This window comes from Myotis brandtii, unplaced genomic scaffold (assembly GCF_000412655.1).
Source record: "Myotis brandtii unplaced genomic scaffold, ASM41265v1 scaffold483, whole genome shotgun sequence".
Classification (NCBI taxonomy): domain Eukaryota; kingdom Metazoa; phylum Chordata; class Mammalia; order Chiroptera; family Vespertilionidae; genus Myotis; species Myotis brandtii.
Genome location: NW_005368456.1, coordinates 1256233 through 1273848, shown reverse-complemented (window position 1 = coordinate 1273848; position 17616 = coordinate 1256233). Strand labels below are relative to the sequence as shown.

General features: G+C 42.6%; 1 protein-coding gene across 1 annotated transcript; it reads right to left on the bottom strand.

The window, feature by feature from the left end:
• Positions 1–753: 753 nt before the first annotated feature.
• SST (somatostatin) lies at positions 754–2206 on the bottom strand. The gene is made up of 2 exons (XM_005876269.2): positions 1946–2206; positions 754–1122 (listed from the first exon to the last, which is right to left on the bottom strand). The coding sequence occupies exons 1-2, from the start codon at positions 2081–2083 to the stop codon at positions 910–912; spliced, it is 351 nt and encodes a 116-aa protein (XP_005876331.1). The 5' UTR covers positions 2084–2206; the 3' UTR covers positions 754–909.
• Positions 2207–17616: the final 15410 nt, after the last annotated feature.

Below are 17616 nucleotides of genomic sequence, written 5' to 3'. Positions count from 1 at the left end.
TTTCATTTTTATTTGGCTCTCATTTTGATAAAATCAAAAGAAGACTTGGATCTCTCCTTCAGTTACTCTGGGATTATTATAATGTGTTCCAATAACTTCGACAGTGTAGCATTCCCTGGGGTGACAAGCACATATTTTTATTGCGACCCATGGTATTCTAATGCTGGAATTTTACAGTAAAAGTGATATGGATCTTACTTTTAGACAGAGGCAATCATTTAACCGTGTTCACTTAGGATTGTTTTTGACAAAGAGGATTGTGATATGTCTCTAAATGTCCTAAGACTGGAAACAAATTTTAAAGCCTAAGAATGTTATTTTAGCTATTTAAGCCAGCTTCTTTCCTCTAAATGGTTTTTTCTTCCGATTTTGTATATATTATATTTTTTACATTTCAGCCTGGTAAATAGTTGGACATTTCAGCCTGCCTACCCATAAATACTAATATTCTTTTACACATATAATTTTAATTATATTTAATATGTAATTGATGCTTGTGACAGCCCCTTCCCATAACTATTATTGGATTAAAATGATCATTCATAGAGTTTTCTGAAATTATGTAAATTTGAAGTCACCCAAACTATGAGGGTTACCATTTAAAACATAACCTTTATTACCACAGGGAATTTTAAATAGTGTGTCTTTGAGAGTTGGAGTGCATAGTTCCAATAACTCAACTGAAATAATGATGGAAGTTAATCATGTATTCTTGAACAGAAAGGTTTACTCAATAAGAAATCAAATTCTTGCTTTTCATAATTTCATCATAATTTTATTTTGTATTTATTTACACTCATCAATTTCTACTGTGAGGGTCTTTATGAGTATTGGGGGAACTAAGGAAGAGAGATGGGGTTTGAAGGAGAGGAATCAGAGGTCATATATGGACGGCAATTATTAATAGAGCTAACAGGATGTGAAAGTCTTCCAGAAGAAATTCTTGCAGCCAGCTTTGCGTTCTCGGGGTGCCATGGCCGGGTTCGAGTTAGTGGATCTCTGCAGCTCCAGCCTCATTTCATCCTGGTCAGCAGCCTGGGACAAATCTTCAGGTTCCAGGGCATCATTCTCTGTCTGGTTGGGTTCAGACAGCAGCTCTGCCAAGAAGTACTTGGCTAGTTCCTGTATGGGGTGGAGGGGAGAGAGATAGAGAGAATGAGCAGGAGGCGGATGGAAAAGAAGAAATGAAAAAGCCTAGTTTGGGGAGCAGATACAGCTCCACCCAAAACCCAATTTTCACAGTTGTGCCTCTCTGTCACTTAAAATCATTAAGGATATAAAAATAAGGGTAGTTACTATAATCACCAATTACACAAAGAGGCTTGAAAAATCAAATGTTTCTGCAAGTTTTCTGTCTCTGTAGGCTTCAAACACGCATAGAGAGAAAAAACAGATCTTTAAAGCAGTTTTGCAAAGATAAACATGTGCCAACAGTTTGTTAAACTCAATTTTCACATCATGAACTACAAACTGATCACGTTCACTAAGTCACTGTGGGGAATGAGACCTTTCAGAATCTTAAACATATTGTGTTCCGTCTGTAGAATGCCCATTAGCCCTCGGTCCACTGCATGGGAGGGAGGTATTGCTTAGGATGGTAGCAGCGACAGAAGTGCGCTCTTTCAGCACCTGGGTCAGCGCCTCCCGTGGTCAGCACCCAGGATAGATGCCATCATACCTTCCAGCTCAATTACCCAGGTCTCAGAATTTTCTTGAATGCAAAGAACTCACCTGTGACAGACGGCGCTGATTAGGGGGAAAAGAGGTAAGAGGGGATTCTGGACTTTGAAAGTTTTCCTAAGAGCTTTGGGAGCTGAGGGACCCAGAAAAGCACCAAAACTCTTCAGGAGCACCTCTTAAATCCACCCAAGGGGACTGGGGAGAGCCTAAGAGAAGGGTAGAGTTTCTGGAGAGGGGAAAGAAAACGTCGAGGGAGTCTCCTTACCTGCTTCCCTGCGGCAGCAGCCAGGGATTTCTGCAGAAACTGACGGAGTCGGGGATCCGAGGGCGCGCCGGTGACACCGTTCAAAGCCAGGACGATGGAGAGCGCGGCCAGCGCGCACTGGAGGCGGCAGGACAGCATCTCCGCGGCGCCTGGGAAGCCAAGCTAAAGCGCGGTTGGTCAAACTCTAGGAGCGGATCTGCAGGCTGCAGCGAAGGCTCTGAACCTTGCGGCTCCTAAAGCGGCTTGTGTGCTCTCCACCGTCTCCCCGCTTTTTAAACTCTCTCTCTGACGTCAGACTAGGAGGCGCCCCCAGATCTCACTAGCGCTTTTACGCACAATTAGCCTCGTGAAATCAATCACAGAAGTGAGAGGAGGCTACACAATCCAAAGTCTCTTACTTTAAAAAAAATCTTGCACACCCACGGGCCCACAGGATTTCACACATGTCACACCATCTACAGTCTTCTATATTCTACGCACATACACATTCCATAATTTCACTCACACACGTACATGTGCACTCAATTACACACAGAAGCTCAAACACAGCCAAAAAGACAAGTGCACTACCACCCAGGCTGCATACACATAAATGTACACAGACCACTCTTCTGTCCTTATACTCAAACATGTTAGGACGGCTAAACAAATGCAGAAGTGTATGAGGGTGCCAAGTGGAGATTCAGAATTATTCCTCTAAGAATTAATTTAAGAATAGAATTTGGATGTTAGAAAGACTCGATCATCTCTTTCTCCATTATCTCCGTAAAAAGTCTTGTAGATTACACTTTAATGGGCTATAAAAGAACTGCACCTTCCCTCTAATGGAAAAATTACCTTTGGCTCACCCTCCATCCCTCTTTCTCAGTAGCTGAGAAGCTTCTAGTCTAACCTGTCTTCCTATTGTGACAAAAAGAAAAAGAAAAACACAAAAAAATGAGATTAACTTCATTTTGGTGCCTAGAAACTTGAAGATGGAAAACAATCTCAGAAACCATCTATTAAACCTTGGTGTTTGGGTCACTGAACCTAGAAGTGGGCAGTGAAGTGCTCTGGAGTCTGGATCACATACTGCACAGTTGGCCAGACCTCCACATTCCAAGGCCAGGGTTCTTTTCACTCAGCTCTGAGTTTTCTAACCGATTCCTGGCCAGTAGGAGCAGTTTTAGGTCAGGGACCACCCCCAGTCTGGACCTGCAAAAGTCCAGGGATGCCCTGCACATCTGTGACCATTACTATGTGTCTACTAGTATGTGTGGGGAAAGGATCAGCTGAGCTTAGTTAGACCTAGCAGTCCCCTGCTCCCTACATTCATCAAAGGGAAGTTTAAGACATGCTGTTTCATATAACTTATTGATCCTCCCAATAAAGTCTAGTACCCACCCGGCACCACATGGTTATTACAATATTATTGACTACATTCCCTATGCTGTACTTTACATCCCTGTGACTGTTTTGTGACTACCAATTTGTACTTCTTAAACCTTTCATCTTTTTTTTAAGCCACTAATGCTGTACACCTGAAACTAATATAAAATAATATGGAATATCAACTACAATTGAAAAACAAAATTAAGAAAGAAAGGCTATTTTAGAATTCTGACCCTGGTTAAATGTTTGCTGTTCAGATCTGTGTCCTGACAGTTATTATTTTTATTTTTTTCAAATCATTCCTTATCAAGGAAGGGCTAGATAATGTCCTGGCATGAACTAGGGATCCCTGCAGGCTGACATTTCATGACTTTCAAGCTCATAAAAAACTAAAACATGTGTGTTTCCGGAAACAAAAATAAAGCAAAGAACTTGGCCAATGCTTTCACCAGCCATGCATCATGTATGCATTCTCAATACTTAGACCAAAACCATAATGTTGATATGCAGGAGAGGTGGGGTGGGGGGTTGTCCTCAATGGCTTGAATAATTGTCACCATTTCCTTCTGTGTCTGTAAGCCAAAGCAATGGGAGAATGCACAGGATGGAGTGCTAGAGCATCCAGGGCTTGGCAAGTCTAGGCAGGGCTAAGCACCAGTGGGGCACTAAAAGTCACTCACATGTGTTGGAATAGTCTGGGAGAGCAATGACTCTGTGGCTGATGATCCCAACCTAGGGGATACATGTTATTTTCTCTTTATATTCTGGAACTTCCTTGGCTCCAATTGGAGACTCAGAGTCTAGTTATATCAACCCAACTATCCCAAGGCACCTCCAAATGATCTCATACCTCCTCCACCCAGAACTTGGCCCTAGGCAGCCCCACTGACTAGAGAGGGAAAGTTTTCCTAAAATAGCAGCCAGCCAAGGAGCAAAGAACAGCCCTACTCTCTTGCTCAGTGCTCTGGGATCTCTTCAACCTCCCTGCCTGGACTCCTGCTCCTCTCCTTCCAGATCCTCCTCCTCCTCTACCCGTTCGACTCTTTCCTCTTTCTCCCTTTCCCTAACCTTTCTCTGGATTTCTCTTTCAGAATCTTCCTTATCCAATCCTTCTTTTGTTGTCTCTCCCCATTTCCTGTCCTCAATTCTCTTTGTTGTTCTCCCCTCTCCCCATAATTTTCTGACTTCAGTGTGGTTTCATCTGGCTCTTCCTGCCTTCTTTGCATCACTCATTTTCTTCCTACCCTGCTTAGTCAATACTTGCCTCAGTCCCTGCATCTAGGCTCTTCCTCTTTCACCTCTCTCCTTCTCACCTGCTTACCACAAGAATTACTCATGATCTCCAGCTATTTAAGTCCTTACTTGGGAACACTGAGGTCTGGGTTTCTTGCCTCCTGCCCCTGCTGAAGTGCTAACTAAGGCTGTGGATGACAAGACTTCTGCATTTGGTTTTTGTTTTATAATCCTGGCATTGTTAGGAGTCTAAGGACCACTTAAGAGAGAAGTAGCAGGACAAAAGGTGGCATGAATTCTTCCTTAAACCCCCCATGGCCAAGTTTTGCATAAAAGTTGATTTGGCACAAAGGTACTTCAAACTTCCCGAACCTGATCCCTCTGCAGACAACCCCCAACATCTCCCTCCCAAGTCCCAATGGTTGAGAGGGGGAGTCGATTTTTGACTCTACTTAGAACCCTACTTCCCAGACCTTAGTCACCAGGAGTCACCTTCCCCCATTCTTATGCAGCCCCTTTCCCATGTGCACATCAGGGCTTGCTAAACCCTTCCCTCACAGAAGAGGAAATAGAAGTCCTGAGAGCCTAAGTGCCTTGCACAAGGCACACAGGCAGGAAGTAGCAAGATCAGAGGGAGGATGTTCTTCCAGTTTAGCACCTTTCACGCTCCCCTGACTCAGAGATGCCTGAGACACCTGGCTGAGCAGCCTGCATCCAGGATACAAGTATCTCTAGAAGGCATCCAGGCCTCTCTCATGTGCAGCTCTTCTGGCCAGAATAGGATTGGCCACCTCCTGTGAAATGTACATGTGGGTGACTACCTCCCTATATGAGTAGAAACTCATTTTAATGAGAAACAGTAAAATCTTCTGAGCAGAGTCAGATGTTCAATATTAAGCAATGCAGGGAGTAGAAAGTGTCTGTACTGGGAGTTGAAAGACCTGGATTCTAGTTCTGACTCTGCCACAATCCAACTGCGGGACTCCCTCTCTGGGCCTTAGTTTCCAGTCTGAAAAATCAAAGGTTTGATAGGTAACCTTTGTGGTTTCTTCCAGCCCCGATAATCAGAGTTTAAATTTGAGAAAATAAAGGGGCAAACTAGAGTGTATTGTAATGTTAAATGCTGTTTCTTTCTTAAAATAAGGATTCTATGTTAGAAAAGTTCCTGGTTGGGAAAGTATGAAGTGCCTTTATACTAAAGCAAATAGTTGGGCCATGGGTGTTTAAGGCACTTAATACCTTCCCAACCAGGGCCTGTTTCCTTGGAAGAGGAGGTGGCTTGTGATTGTTATTGGGCACCTATTCTTCAGACTAGTTCAGACAAGAGAAGAATGGTGTTTGGGGCTGGAGTGGTAGGAAGGAAGTGAAGACTGATTAGGTTTGAAGTTTATTTTGAAAGAGTTGAAAGAACATTCTGATGGCTTCTTAGAATATTGACTTAAAAAAATGAGAAAAATTGGTAACATTCTCTAAAATGGACTTTTTAGACTTCCTGGACTTTTTTGCAAGTGGAAAACCTTTTTATTTCCCAGTCAGAAGAAAGTGAAAATTACAGGCTGTGGAGAGAAGAAACATGGAAAGTGGAAAGAGCCCTGGACTGGATCTCTGAGCCCTAGACTTAAGTGCTCAGTTTTCTCCTGTTTAAAATAGGCCTGAACCCTTGCTTTTGTAAAAATATGATTTAAGAGCCATATCAGACAGTGTACATGAAAGTTCTTGGTAACTCATAAAACATGATAACAAGTAAAAGGACTGGTTTTATTATTGCTGTTTAGGTGGAGGCAGCCAGCCAAAGCCAAGGGGTAAATGTTCAATGAGCCAGCCGTTGGGAGCTGGAATGTCCCTGCTGATGCTCTGAGCTGGCTAGGAAGGCAGGCCTTCCTCATACTGGGGACATGTAGGGTGTGATTTGAAGGTCCAGGAAGATCTCCGCCATAGAAGTGCAGCAGATGGGCGCTGATGTTTATCAACTAGAAAATAGTCTCTTCTCTTTTATGTACTTTTTCTTGGAGATATAGCACATTAAAACTTGGAAGCTATTAACACTTTAGTGTGACTTCATTTGTTGAATTGTCTTCCATATTTATATCTGGCTAAAGAAAATCTAACATTTACTTAAGGTTTGACTTAAGTAAAGTTGGGAGCAAGAGATAAATTTGGAGTAAGTGACCCACCCAGTAGGGGGAAGACTTTTTGGTGAATGTTGTTGGGGATGAGGGCAGGCTATGGTGAGCATGTGGACTTCCTGCTGAATGACAGGAGCCTGACAATACTATAGAGATCTTTCCTTCTACAACAACTCTACTACTATGGAGCACAAAATGAAAACTTGTAATCCTCACCCAGTTGGTGTGGCTCAGTGGCTGAGCACCAACCAGTGAACCAGGAGGTCATGGTTCGATTCCAAGCCCACATGCCCGGGTTGTGGGCTTTATCACCAGTAGGAGGTGTGTTCAGATGTGTGTCTTTTGTGCCCCTAGCAGAGATCTTCATAGATTATAGTTCTGTGCCTTATAAGTCTATATGTCTCATCTATGAGAGATTCACTGAGCAGAAAGCTTGTCTCAGCCATGTTTGTATCTTTCTCAGAGACCATAAAAACATGAAGCACAGAGTAGTTGCTGAAAAATAATGGTTGGGTTGGACACAAACTTCTCTCTTCTTCTATGTGAGGTTTCTGGATTCTGTGAGTAGGACAAACATCGTACGCTTCTGGTAACAGAGGACTGTATCATTTGACCTCTAACCCTAAGTAGCTGATACATTTAGGAACACATATCTATTGATCCTTTAGTCATCTCTGAGTTTCAGAAAGAAGACCCTAAACATTGTTCAGTGTCATTGTTCCTACGTGCTAACTGAAGTGGTCATATCAATATGCTAATATAACACTGGAAGGACTAGGGAGGACATATCCATCAACCACAGCAGTAAGCACATGCCCATAGTGCACGATAGAAGTGAATAACAATGTTAACTCACCTCTTTGTAGTGTTTCACATTTGTTGAAGTGTGTTGATATCAACTGGACAAGGGAATGAAGGCCCCAGGTTATGTAGTAGTGTGTAGCTGGGCTGATGTCAGAGCCCTTTCTGCCACTCCAATATTTACTCTCTCACCAGACATAGGTTAGGAAACTTTTCCCCTAATTCTCTCTTAGTTTCCCTTTCTCTTTGTGGGTCCATTAGTCTCCCATAAGCACCCCACTTGTTTATCTATGACTTCTGCTCAGGGGTCCTCAGTGAACTGAAACTGAGCTGTGCTCTGCCCCACTGTGTCATCCAGAGAACATCGCCCAGGTATGTTTATTTACTTGCCTCCTAAAAACAATAAGGATATTTCCTCATCAAGGGGGAGGACAATCTGTGCAAAGGCCCTGAGGTGGAAGCATGCCTGGTACAATCAAACATCAACAATAAGGCAAGAGAACCAGAACAGATTGGGTGAATCAGAGAAGGCTAAGAGATGGGGCCAGTAAAGCAGCCAGGAGCCAGACATAGCCCCTCAAAGGCTGTGGTAAGAAAAACATTGAAATTTTTTGAGCAAGGAATTGACCTGATTTGTTAAATCTGAGGTATGAAATCTGAGGTCTTCCATGAGCTTTCCTAGGGCAGCTGGCAGGAGAGAAGTTGTCTTGACCAGCTGGGTCTAGCAAAATAGGGCCAGAAACCAATGGTCCTGTCCCCTGAACAGTGCAGAACAAATGGCAAAGTTCCTCTTTAGGGGATCCTGAGACCTCCACTTTGAAATGGAATGATAGAGACTACAATCACAGAAATGCCCTGTGAAGTGAACGTATCCCTACAACTACTTCAATTCCCCTGCACTCAAACCTCTTAGGATTAATCTAGACTTCTGGGTCTTAACCCTGGCTCTACACCAGGATTGCCTAGGAAACATTTTAAAAGCATAGGTGTCTGGGCCCCAGTGCAAAGATTCTGATGCATAAGCTTGTATCTCCTCTTCTCTCTTCCTTGATCTTATCCTCATCATCTCTCTCACGTTTCCTTTCATTTTCTGGTTCATGTCTTCTTCTCTTATTTAACCCCAACTCTCCTTTTTTTCCCATCCCACCCTTGACTTGAGCACAACAGACTTAATTCTGCTACATCGCCTCTCCTGATGTTACCCCCAGAGTTGAGGGCAGAGATAGGACTGGGGCCAGCAGGGGATCCATCCACAGACCAGAGCCTTCAAAATCATCGAGTCCCACCCATCCAGTTACATATGGGAAAACTGAAGTCAAGAGAAGGGAAGGGATTCAAGGAACTTTACAGCACACGAGTGTCACAGAAAGAATAAACACAGAACTGAGAAAATCAGAGACCCTCCATACATTCTTTCCCTGGCACAAGTGCACTGTGACGTTCCTTGAATTTCTTCTAGCCTAGTTGTTGATATCATGTAACAAGATGGTCCTGTCCAGTCCTCTATGTACCTCACAATTAGCTTGCAGCAAAACCTCACTCCCTGACGAAAGCTTTGGGGATTAACATTCAGGCCTTCTGGCTTCCTTTCTCCATCCATTTCTGGTTGTGCATTTTCTAATCCCATGAAACAAGCGGACCGGCTCCTCCTGGCGGTGACTGCCTGTGGCTGCATCAGCACACAGGGCAGGTTGCTGTTGTTAAACTGAACTCTCTTGCCCTCTGCTGGCTAGATTGTAGAAGACGACTTCAGCTGAAATTTTAGGGCAGGATTTTATTCATTTCTTCATTTATTCGGCCAACTCTTTAAAAGCAGCCACTATGCAGAGAACACTGTGCTTGGTGCTGGAGTTGCAAAGAAGTGTGCAAAAAATATTCTCTTCCTGCAAACATTCTAATATTGAACACTTCGGGCCAAATGCTGTGCTGGGAATTAAAAAATGAACAAAATTCAACCGTTGGCTTCAAAAAGAAGTGATCTGGTAAATTACACAGAACTTTATCTGCGCCATAGGATCAAATAATTAGCACTAAAAGGGGCCGCAAACACCTTCTAACCAAATTATAGACGTCCCCAATTAGGTCTAGAAGCCCCTGCTCACAGGCCTCAGGGACTATCAAGATGGGGGAGGAAGCAAGTTATAGGGATTCTGTTTCATTGAACAGGATTCTGCCACAAAGTTTCAGAAGAACAAAGGGATTGGAGGGAAAATACAATTCAAAACGTGCAGTCTAAAACAAAAGGTTCTCTTACCTGTAACCTGAATGCCCTCCAGCCTCAGGAACCTTTCCTTTCATTCTCTGAGTCATGTCTTCTTTGCTCACCTAACTCCAACTCTCCTTTTTTCCCCATCCCACCTTTTACTTGAGTACAAAGGTCTTAAGTCTGCTCCATTGCCTCTCCTGATATTACCCACAGAGTTGTGGGCAGAGACAGGACTGGGGCCAGCAGGGGACCCACTGATGTCACATTTGTGGCTGGTCTCAGAGCCATCAACTTAATCACCCTTTTCACCCACATATCTATGGAACCTCACCTTTGCAAGGTCTCTCCAAGAGGGAGGAAGCTCCCAAGGGGGTCTGACGTGTGTCCAAAGCTCCTTCTTGTACCTGTTCACACCTTTGCCACAGAGCAATTATTCCCAATGCTGCGCCCAGAACCAAGGACACTTCCTTGGATCTCTGCTCTTTCCGGGATGCTATAAAGTGCCACACCAAGGCCTCTTACACCAGTGGCTTTCAAACGTTTGACCACAATTTACATAAGAAATATACTTTATGTCACAATCCAACATACGCACACACACACACCTTCCCACGTTTCTCAAAACATACATACTTTTGTTACTTGCAGTAAACTGTGGTACATTCTATTCTTTTTTTAAAATATACTTTTATTTATTTCAGAGAGGAAGGGAGAGGAAGAGAGAGGTAGATACATCAATGATGAGAGGGAATCATTGATTGTCTGCCTCCTGCACGTTGGACCGGGCCCACAACCCAGGCATGTGCCCTTGACCGAATCGAACCTGGGACCCTCCAGTCTGCAGGCCAATGCTCTATCCACTAAGCCAGACTGACTAGGACATTCTATTCTTTTTTTTTCTTTCTTGGGAATGCTGGCCATGATCTGCTAAATGAACTGTGACCCTACTGAGTCATAAACCTCACTCTGAAATGCACTGTTCTGGGCCCTGGGCCTTGTGCACTACCCTCTGCATGAACCCTTGGAGTTCCTAGGCTGCTGTGCAACCCTAGTGGGGCACTAGGTACCAGGCCCTGCCATCCCAGGTGCTGGGCTCACTTCTCCTCTCCTTTCTTTTTCTCTGCCTCCCAGCCTTTTAGAGAATCTCACTGCTGTTTTAACAGCCAGGGTTTACATGATTAAGCAACAAGGCCCCTGGCTGTTAAAACAACAGTGTTTACCAACTGCAATAATTTGAATGGCGGCCCCAAAGAGGTTTTAACCCCAGGCACCTGTGAAGGAATGCGACTTTATTTGGGGGTAGCAGGGAGAGGTCTTTGCAAATATAATTAAGTTAGGATGTCAAGATGAGATCATCCTGGATTGTCTGTGTGGGCCCTAAATCCAAAGATAAGTGTACTTACGAAAGATAGAAGAGAAGACAGAGGAGGCCGTGTGAAGAGGCAGGCAGAGATTGGAGTGATGCCACCACAAGCCAAGGAACAGCAGGATCCACCAAAAATGGGAAGTAGAAGAAGGGCAGGGGGAGAATAGAGCTTTTGGAGGAACTGTGGCCCCTAACCCTTTAATTTCAGAGTTTTGAACGACAGAACTGCAAGCAGATAATTTTCTGTTATTTGAAGCCACCAGTTTGTGGTAATTTATTATAGCATCTGTCAAAAACAAGTAGACTAGCTAACTTTTCCTAAGCTCTAAGGCAGTGGTTCTCAACCTTCCTAATGCCGCAACCCTGTAATACAGTTCCTCATGTTGTGGTGACCCCCAACCATAAAATTATTTTCATTGCTATTTCATAACTGTAATTTTGCTACTGTTATGAATTGTGATGTAAATATCTGGTATACATGATATATTTTCATTGTTACAAATTGAACATAATTAAAGCATAGTGATTAATCACAAAAACAATATGTAATTATATATGTGTTTCCCAATGGTCTTAGGCAACCCCTTTGAAAGGGTCGCCGACCCCCAAAGGGGTCGCGACCCACAGGTTGAGAACCGCTGCTCTAAGGGGACCAGATGGAGCAGGATTCCAGTCACAGTCACCCTCTACATGTGGAGCCACTCCTCCCCCTCCAAACCTCCAGTGCCTTTGCGGAGTCAGTTTCATCTGCCAGATGTTTCTTCCAAACAGTAGATTCTCCTAAGGGGCTCTAGAATTTCTTCTTGCAATTATTGCAAGACCCTATCCCGTCTCCTTCCAACATACAGAGCTTGATCAAATAAATCCCAACCATGGGCACAGTGAAATTTTTTCCCCAAAAAGTTCCTCAATTTTCACGTAATGTGTACATCAGTTTTTGAAACTGGAAACCAGGCTTAGCATGTCACTAAAAGCCCAGAGGAGTGAAATGATTTGCCCAAAGCCACACAGTGAATTAGTAGCAGGTGGGTGTTTTTCTGACTGCTAACAACATAAATATAAACAGTTTCAGGGTTTTCTCCAGCATTATGAGAAATACAATCTCTAGATAGGTAAGGCCAAACCTCCATTCCTCAGGCATATTTTGTATCCACTCAGCTTTCAACCTGTTTATAATACCATCTGCTTCATTTGCTGAAGGGAGATCACTGCTGTCTCCCTTTGATCCTAGCTCTGCACTTCTTACTCATAAAACCTTTCTGATTAATTGATGAACCAATACCATGCCTTGAGAGAAAAAAAAAAACTATTGGCTAAGCAACATTTACAGCAGGAGTCCCAGGGAAGCAGATGTCAGCTTGCGTTCCTAACAGTGCAGCTGAAAAACTGTGTTCTTAGATCCAAGGAGACATGAGGTGAGCACTAGTCCCCCCGCGCCCGCCCCCGCCCCCCTAGTCCTGAGATTATATGCCCATCTAGAATCATGACTTCCAGATCCAAATTCCCATTTTCTTCTTTAAAAGAGGCGGAACATTTCTGTTCAGATTTACTCTTCATCACTCTAGAAACTAATGGAAACCACATACGTCCTATTCTAGAAGCCACAACACACAGGAGTAGACCCATACATCTAAATAATTCGGAAACCAAGCTGTCTGCAGATTGCTTTTCATTGTAGCAATTACCTGATTATCTAGCAACTAGAGGCCCAGTGCACGAAATTCATGCAGGGTGGGTCCCTCAGCCCAGCCTGCACCCTCTCGCAATCCGGGACCCCTCAGGAGATGTCTGACTGCTGGTTTAAACCACTAACCACTCTGCCTGTCTGCCTGATCGCCTCTAACTGCTCACCTGCCTGCCTGATTGCCCCTAACTGTCTCTGCCTCAGCCCCAGCCCCATGGCTTTGTCTGGAAGGATGTCTGGAATGATGTCTGGAAGGTCGTTTGGCTGTCTCATCTAATTAGCATATTACTCTTTTATTATTATAGATAGTTTGCTTGCATGCCTGGTCCCTTACAAAAGAGGTTTTCATAGAGACTGTGTACCCACCCTGATTAACCCAGAAGATTGCCCCAAACATATAAAATCTTCACAAAATGCTGGTCAAATATTGAATGAATATAGACCCTAATGCTAATCAATGTCTTTGACTACTGTATTTTCACAAACGACTCCTAAACTTACCTTTTCTCTTATCATGTAGCCCAACCTCTTTAAATCTATTCTATATCCTATGGCCTGATTCAACTTCTAAATAAACATTTGATCACATAATTGTCTCCCTTTAAAACTCCAAATGCAAATCAGTGTCTTTTTAAAAATGTCCACACTCTTTACACAGATTTCTGAGGTTCTCAGGAATGTGGTTCCAACTTCTTCAATTTTATTTCCCACTGATACCTCACCTTTAGAAAAGGTGTGTGCTCACTGTTCCCTAAAAGGGCCATACAGTTCAGTCTCTATCAAACTACTCATCCTGTCCCATTTCTCTGCAGTTCACGCACACTCAAGTCCTCTCAAAGTCTACCCACTCCTCAGGGAATATTTCCAATTTTATATTTTCTGGAAAGAAGTTAATCCAGATATTTTAGGACCTGGAATGTATAGGATTTGGTGTGAGGCAGAGGTCTCTTTAAGAAAAAATAATACAAAATTATGAATGCAAAATTGTCTCCTATCATCATGGAGATAGCTTAATAGGGATCCATAAAACAAAAATATTGAACCTCACTGAGCACAAAGACTCCAAGGTAAGTGTGCTGAAAAACAGCCATGCAGGACTGTAAAAATACATGTTAAATGCTTCTCAACCTCAAGACATTTACAACACACCAGGAGATATAAAGATATGCTAACAACTATCATACAAGAAAGTATGAATTTATTAAGTATAGATTCAAGAAAGAGGTTGTGGGAATGTGCTGAATGATATCCTTAATTCTGTCTCTAGATATTTGAGACAGCTTCTTAAAAGATGGCATTTGGGAGTGGGGGGGAGACTTAAAGGAAGAAAATAAATAAGCTTTGGGAAAAGAATGAGAACCAGAGAATTACAGGCTTGGATATCACTGTTCTGGAGGGCAGGGAACAGCAAAAACACCTTGTGTTTGGGGAATAATCCATAGCACTCTGTGAGGGCAGCTCTAGTTGTACAGACTGATGAACTGGGAGACTGTGGCTAGGTTCAGCTCCAAGTGACCAAAAATAGGGGTGCCTTTGAAAGCAGAAAAGTTTATTTCTCACTTGCATAAAATTTCTTGTTGATTTGATTAGGTACCAAATCATTTCTATCTTGTTCTTCTGCCATGTATGATCTTGACTTCACGGTCAAAGATAGCAGCATCCATGTTGAGGGAGCAAGGTAAAAAAAAAAAAAAGAATAAAGATGAAGAGAGTACAGGACACATGGTTATTATCTGTGGGAGGCTGCATTTCCCAAAGATGGCTATAACAGTATCTCCCATTCCATATGTTCTTCTTACAATGTGCCTTTGGCATACCTCTTTTTCCAAGGCAAGGCCTTTGCCTCCTACTTATGAAACTGGGCAGATTTAGTGACTGTTCTGATTAGAATATGGTATCATTGATACTATGTGATTGTCAAACTAAGTCATAAAAGAGGTGTTAATTTTTGCTTTCCTCACTGGGATACTCATTCTTGAAGCCTTCAGCCACCAGGGCAGTCTAACTGCCCTAAGGTGGCCATGTTTTGAGGAAGCCCAACAGCCCACATGGAGAAGTGCCAGGACTATGTGGAAAAAGAGAGTTACCCAGTCAGCCCTAGATGCTTCAACTCCAGCCACTGTCTGACTGCAACTGCCTGAGAGACCCAGAATCAGAAGCACTCAGTTGAGTCCTTCCCATATTTCTGATCCACAGCAACCATGAGAGATCATAAAATGGTTACTGTTGTATTATGCCACTAGGTTTTTTGTTAAACAGCAATAGATAACCTAAATACTAATTTTTTAGGAAGTTTCCCCCCAAAATTTCACATATAACTTCTGTGTAACGTACCTTTTGGCCAGAACTTAGTCCTATAGCCATACCTAACAGCAAAGGGGTATGAGCTAAAACCCTATCACTATGGGAAAAGGGGAAAACAAATTTTAGGAGATAACTGGTCTGCCACCGCTAGGAAAGAAACTGCTTAAAGACTAGAGATATATGAATACAATGTACTAACTTTTTTAAAAAAAGACTTATTTAAAGATCACCTAATATGCATCCACATCTATATCAGCTATCTATAATAATAAAAAGCATAATATGCAAATCGACCGAACTGCCAAACAGCGGAACGAACATCCAGACAACCTTCTGGACAAAGCCGGAATTTCGAGGGCGGCCCAGGCAGCCAGGGCTGTGAGGGCAGCCGTGAACACCCACTCTTGCGTGAATTTCATGCATCCGGCCTCTAGTTTATTTATAATCATCTTGTTTTAGTAAAGATCCAAATTAATTTACAGGAGTTGATTTTTTTTAATGCAAATGAGAAGTAGTAACTTTAGGTTTGAGGTAGTAAACTCAGCCCATGTATTTACTTCCCAAACCTTCCAAACTTTCCAAATTCCACCATGGGCATTATCAAATGCAAAGCATCTTGCAAAGAGATTTGTATGTACTAGAAACCACAGATGCTGCATTCCCAAAGCACTAAGAAACATATGTATGTGTAGTGGCAGTCATGACAAGGCTGAATGTGGACCAACCTGTGGATCTCCACAGGCAAACAGAAAGTTGACCTCAGAAGTAAGAGGAAAAGACCACTTTTCTGACCAGACCAGAACACTAACATTCTGAAGCTTGGAGTAGAAGAGTATGGAGATGAGGGCAAGTGAAAGGACAGTCGATGGGAGCAAATCAATCCTACCTCTGGAACTGTACCAGGTCCCCAGACAGAGAGCATCTGGTCACTGCACTAACTTCCTGATTAAGTTTGCATGAAATATAAGGCAAGGGGATCCTGCCTCCTAAAGTCACACCTAATAAGGTATTCATGTCAGTCAGTGAGAGAAACAGTACTCTTACAACCTGATCTACAACAAACACAGCAAAGAAATTTTTTTCCCGTGCTCCCTGGGCCATGCAGGGTGGACACATCTGAGTGAGCTCACTCCCCACCCACCCTTGGCAACAAGATACCTCTTCAAGTGAAGAAAACTTTGGTAAAAAAGGAATTTTCTTTCTTCCTTTGTTTGAGACCACATAATGGTCTCAAACATTTGAAGATGCATGACATAATCTCTAATAGAACATTCCCCACTTACCTGGCTGTAAACAACAGCAAAAAATAGTCATTACGCAAGTGAAAATTTATAGTTCAAACACATGAAAACAATCTAAAGAATCAGAGTAAATGCCTCCATCTCCCCTATGGATAAATCACTACGAGAAACAATAAAACAAACAAACAAACAAAACCTTACTGACTCTAGCTTGAATTTTTTTTACCAGATTTGTGAGGTATTGCACCAATAATTTTTACATTAGATTAGACAATATAAAAGAAAATATACATTATTATGTTGATAGCATAATTTTCTCTATATAATTGCCTCAATAAATTCCAGAAAACATTGAAATAATGCCTATCAGCTTTTGAGAAGAACTCAAAGTAAAAGACTGATTAGAAGATGTAATACTCAGCCAAGTTAATTTTTTGGGGGGTGGTGGTAGTGGATAAGAACAAGAGAAAGTCATTCTGAGTCAGGCAGACCCAACTGCATACCCTTTCTGAAAATATTACTCACAAAAGTACCTCACATGAGCCCTAACCAGTTTGGCCCAGTGAATAGAGCATCGGCCTGCAGACTCAAGGGTCCCAGGTTCTATTCCAGTCAAGGGCATGTACCTTGGTTGTGGGCACATCCCCAGTAGAGAGTGTGCAGAAGGCAGCTGATCGACTTTTCTCTCTCATCAATGTTTCCCACTCTCTATCCCTCTCCCTTCCTCTCTATAAAAAATCAATTAAAATATATATTTTTTTTAAAAGTACCTCACATAAAAGAAAGTAAGTCAAAATAAAGAACTCAAAGTGGAGTGAACTGGTTAAAGATGGTGAGAAGACATCCTATATAATAAAGGCTAATATGCAAATTATCCGCTCGAGAGTTTGACCAACCAGGAGTTCAACCACTTGATATGATATGTGCTGACCACCAGGGGGTGGTGTGAAACAAAGGACTGGGTGGGGGGTGGCACAGAATGAAGGAAGGCCCCAGCTGGCAGCCGGCAGCCGGCAGCCGGGAGAAGGAAGGCCCCAATCGGCCCTGATTGCTGATCAGGCCTAGGGGCCCTACCCGTGCACAAATTTCATGCACTGGGCTTCTAGTAAACCTATAAAATGTAAGAGTTGATTCGTAAATTAATATTACAAAACATAATGCATATATCTAAAATAACTCTTGAAAGAGAATGTATGAGTTATAAAGTCCTTTATTCATTTAATTATAAAATATTAGAGTTTTCTAACAAAACGGGAAGTTGAAAGCTGGCAGGGAAGAGGATGTATGAAATTCCTCCCCACCTACCAAAATAATTAATAGCTTATATAATTTTCATGAA

What these genes read in the sequence shown, in the direction of transcription:
- SST (XM_005876269.2), bottom strand. Translation starts at nt 2,083, where the DNA reads ATGCTGTCCTGCCGCCTCCAGTGCGCGCTGGCCGCGCTCTCCATCGTC. An exon ending in CTGCTGCCGCAGGGAAGCAG is followed by an intron (nt 1,123 to 1,945) that starts GTAAGGAGACTC and finishes CACCCCATACAG; the next exon opens with GAACTAGCCAAGTACTTCTT.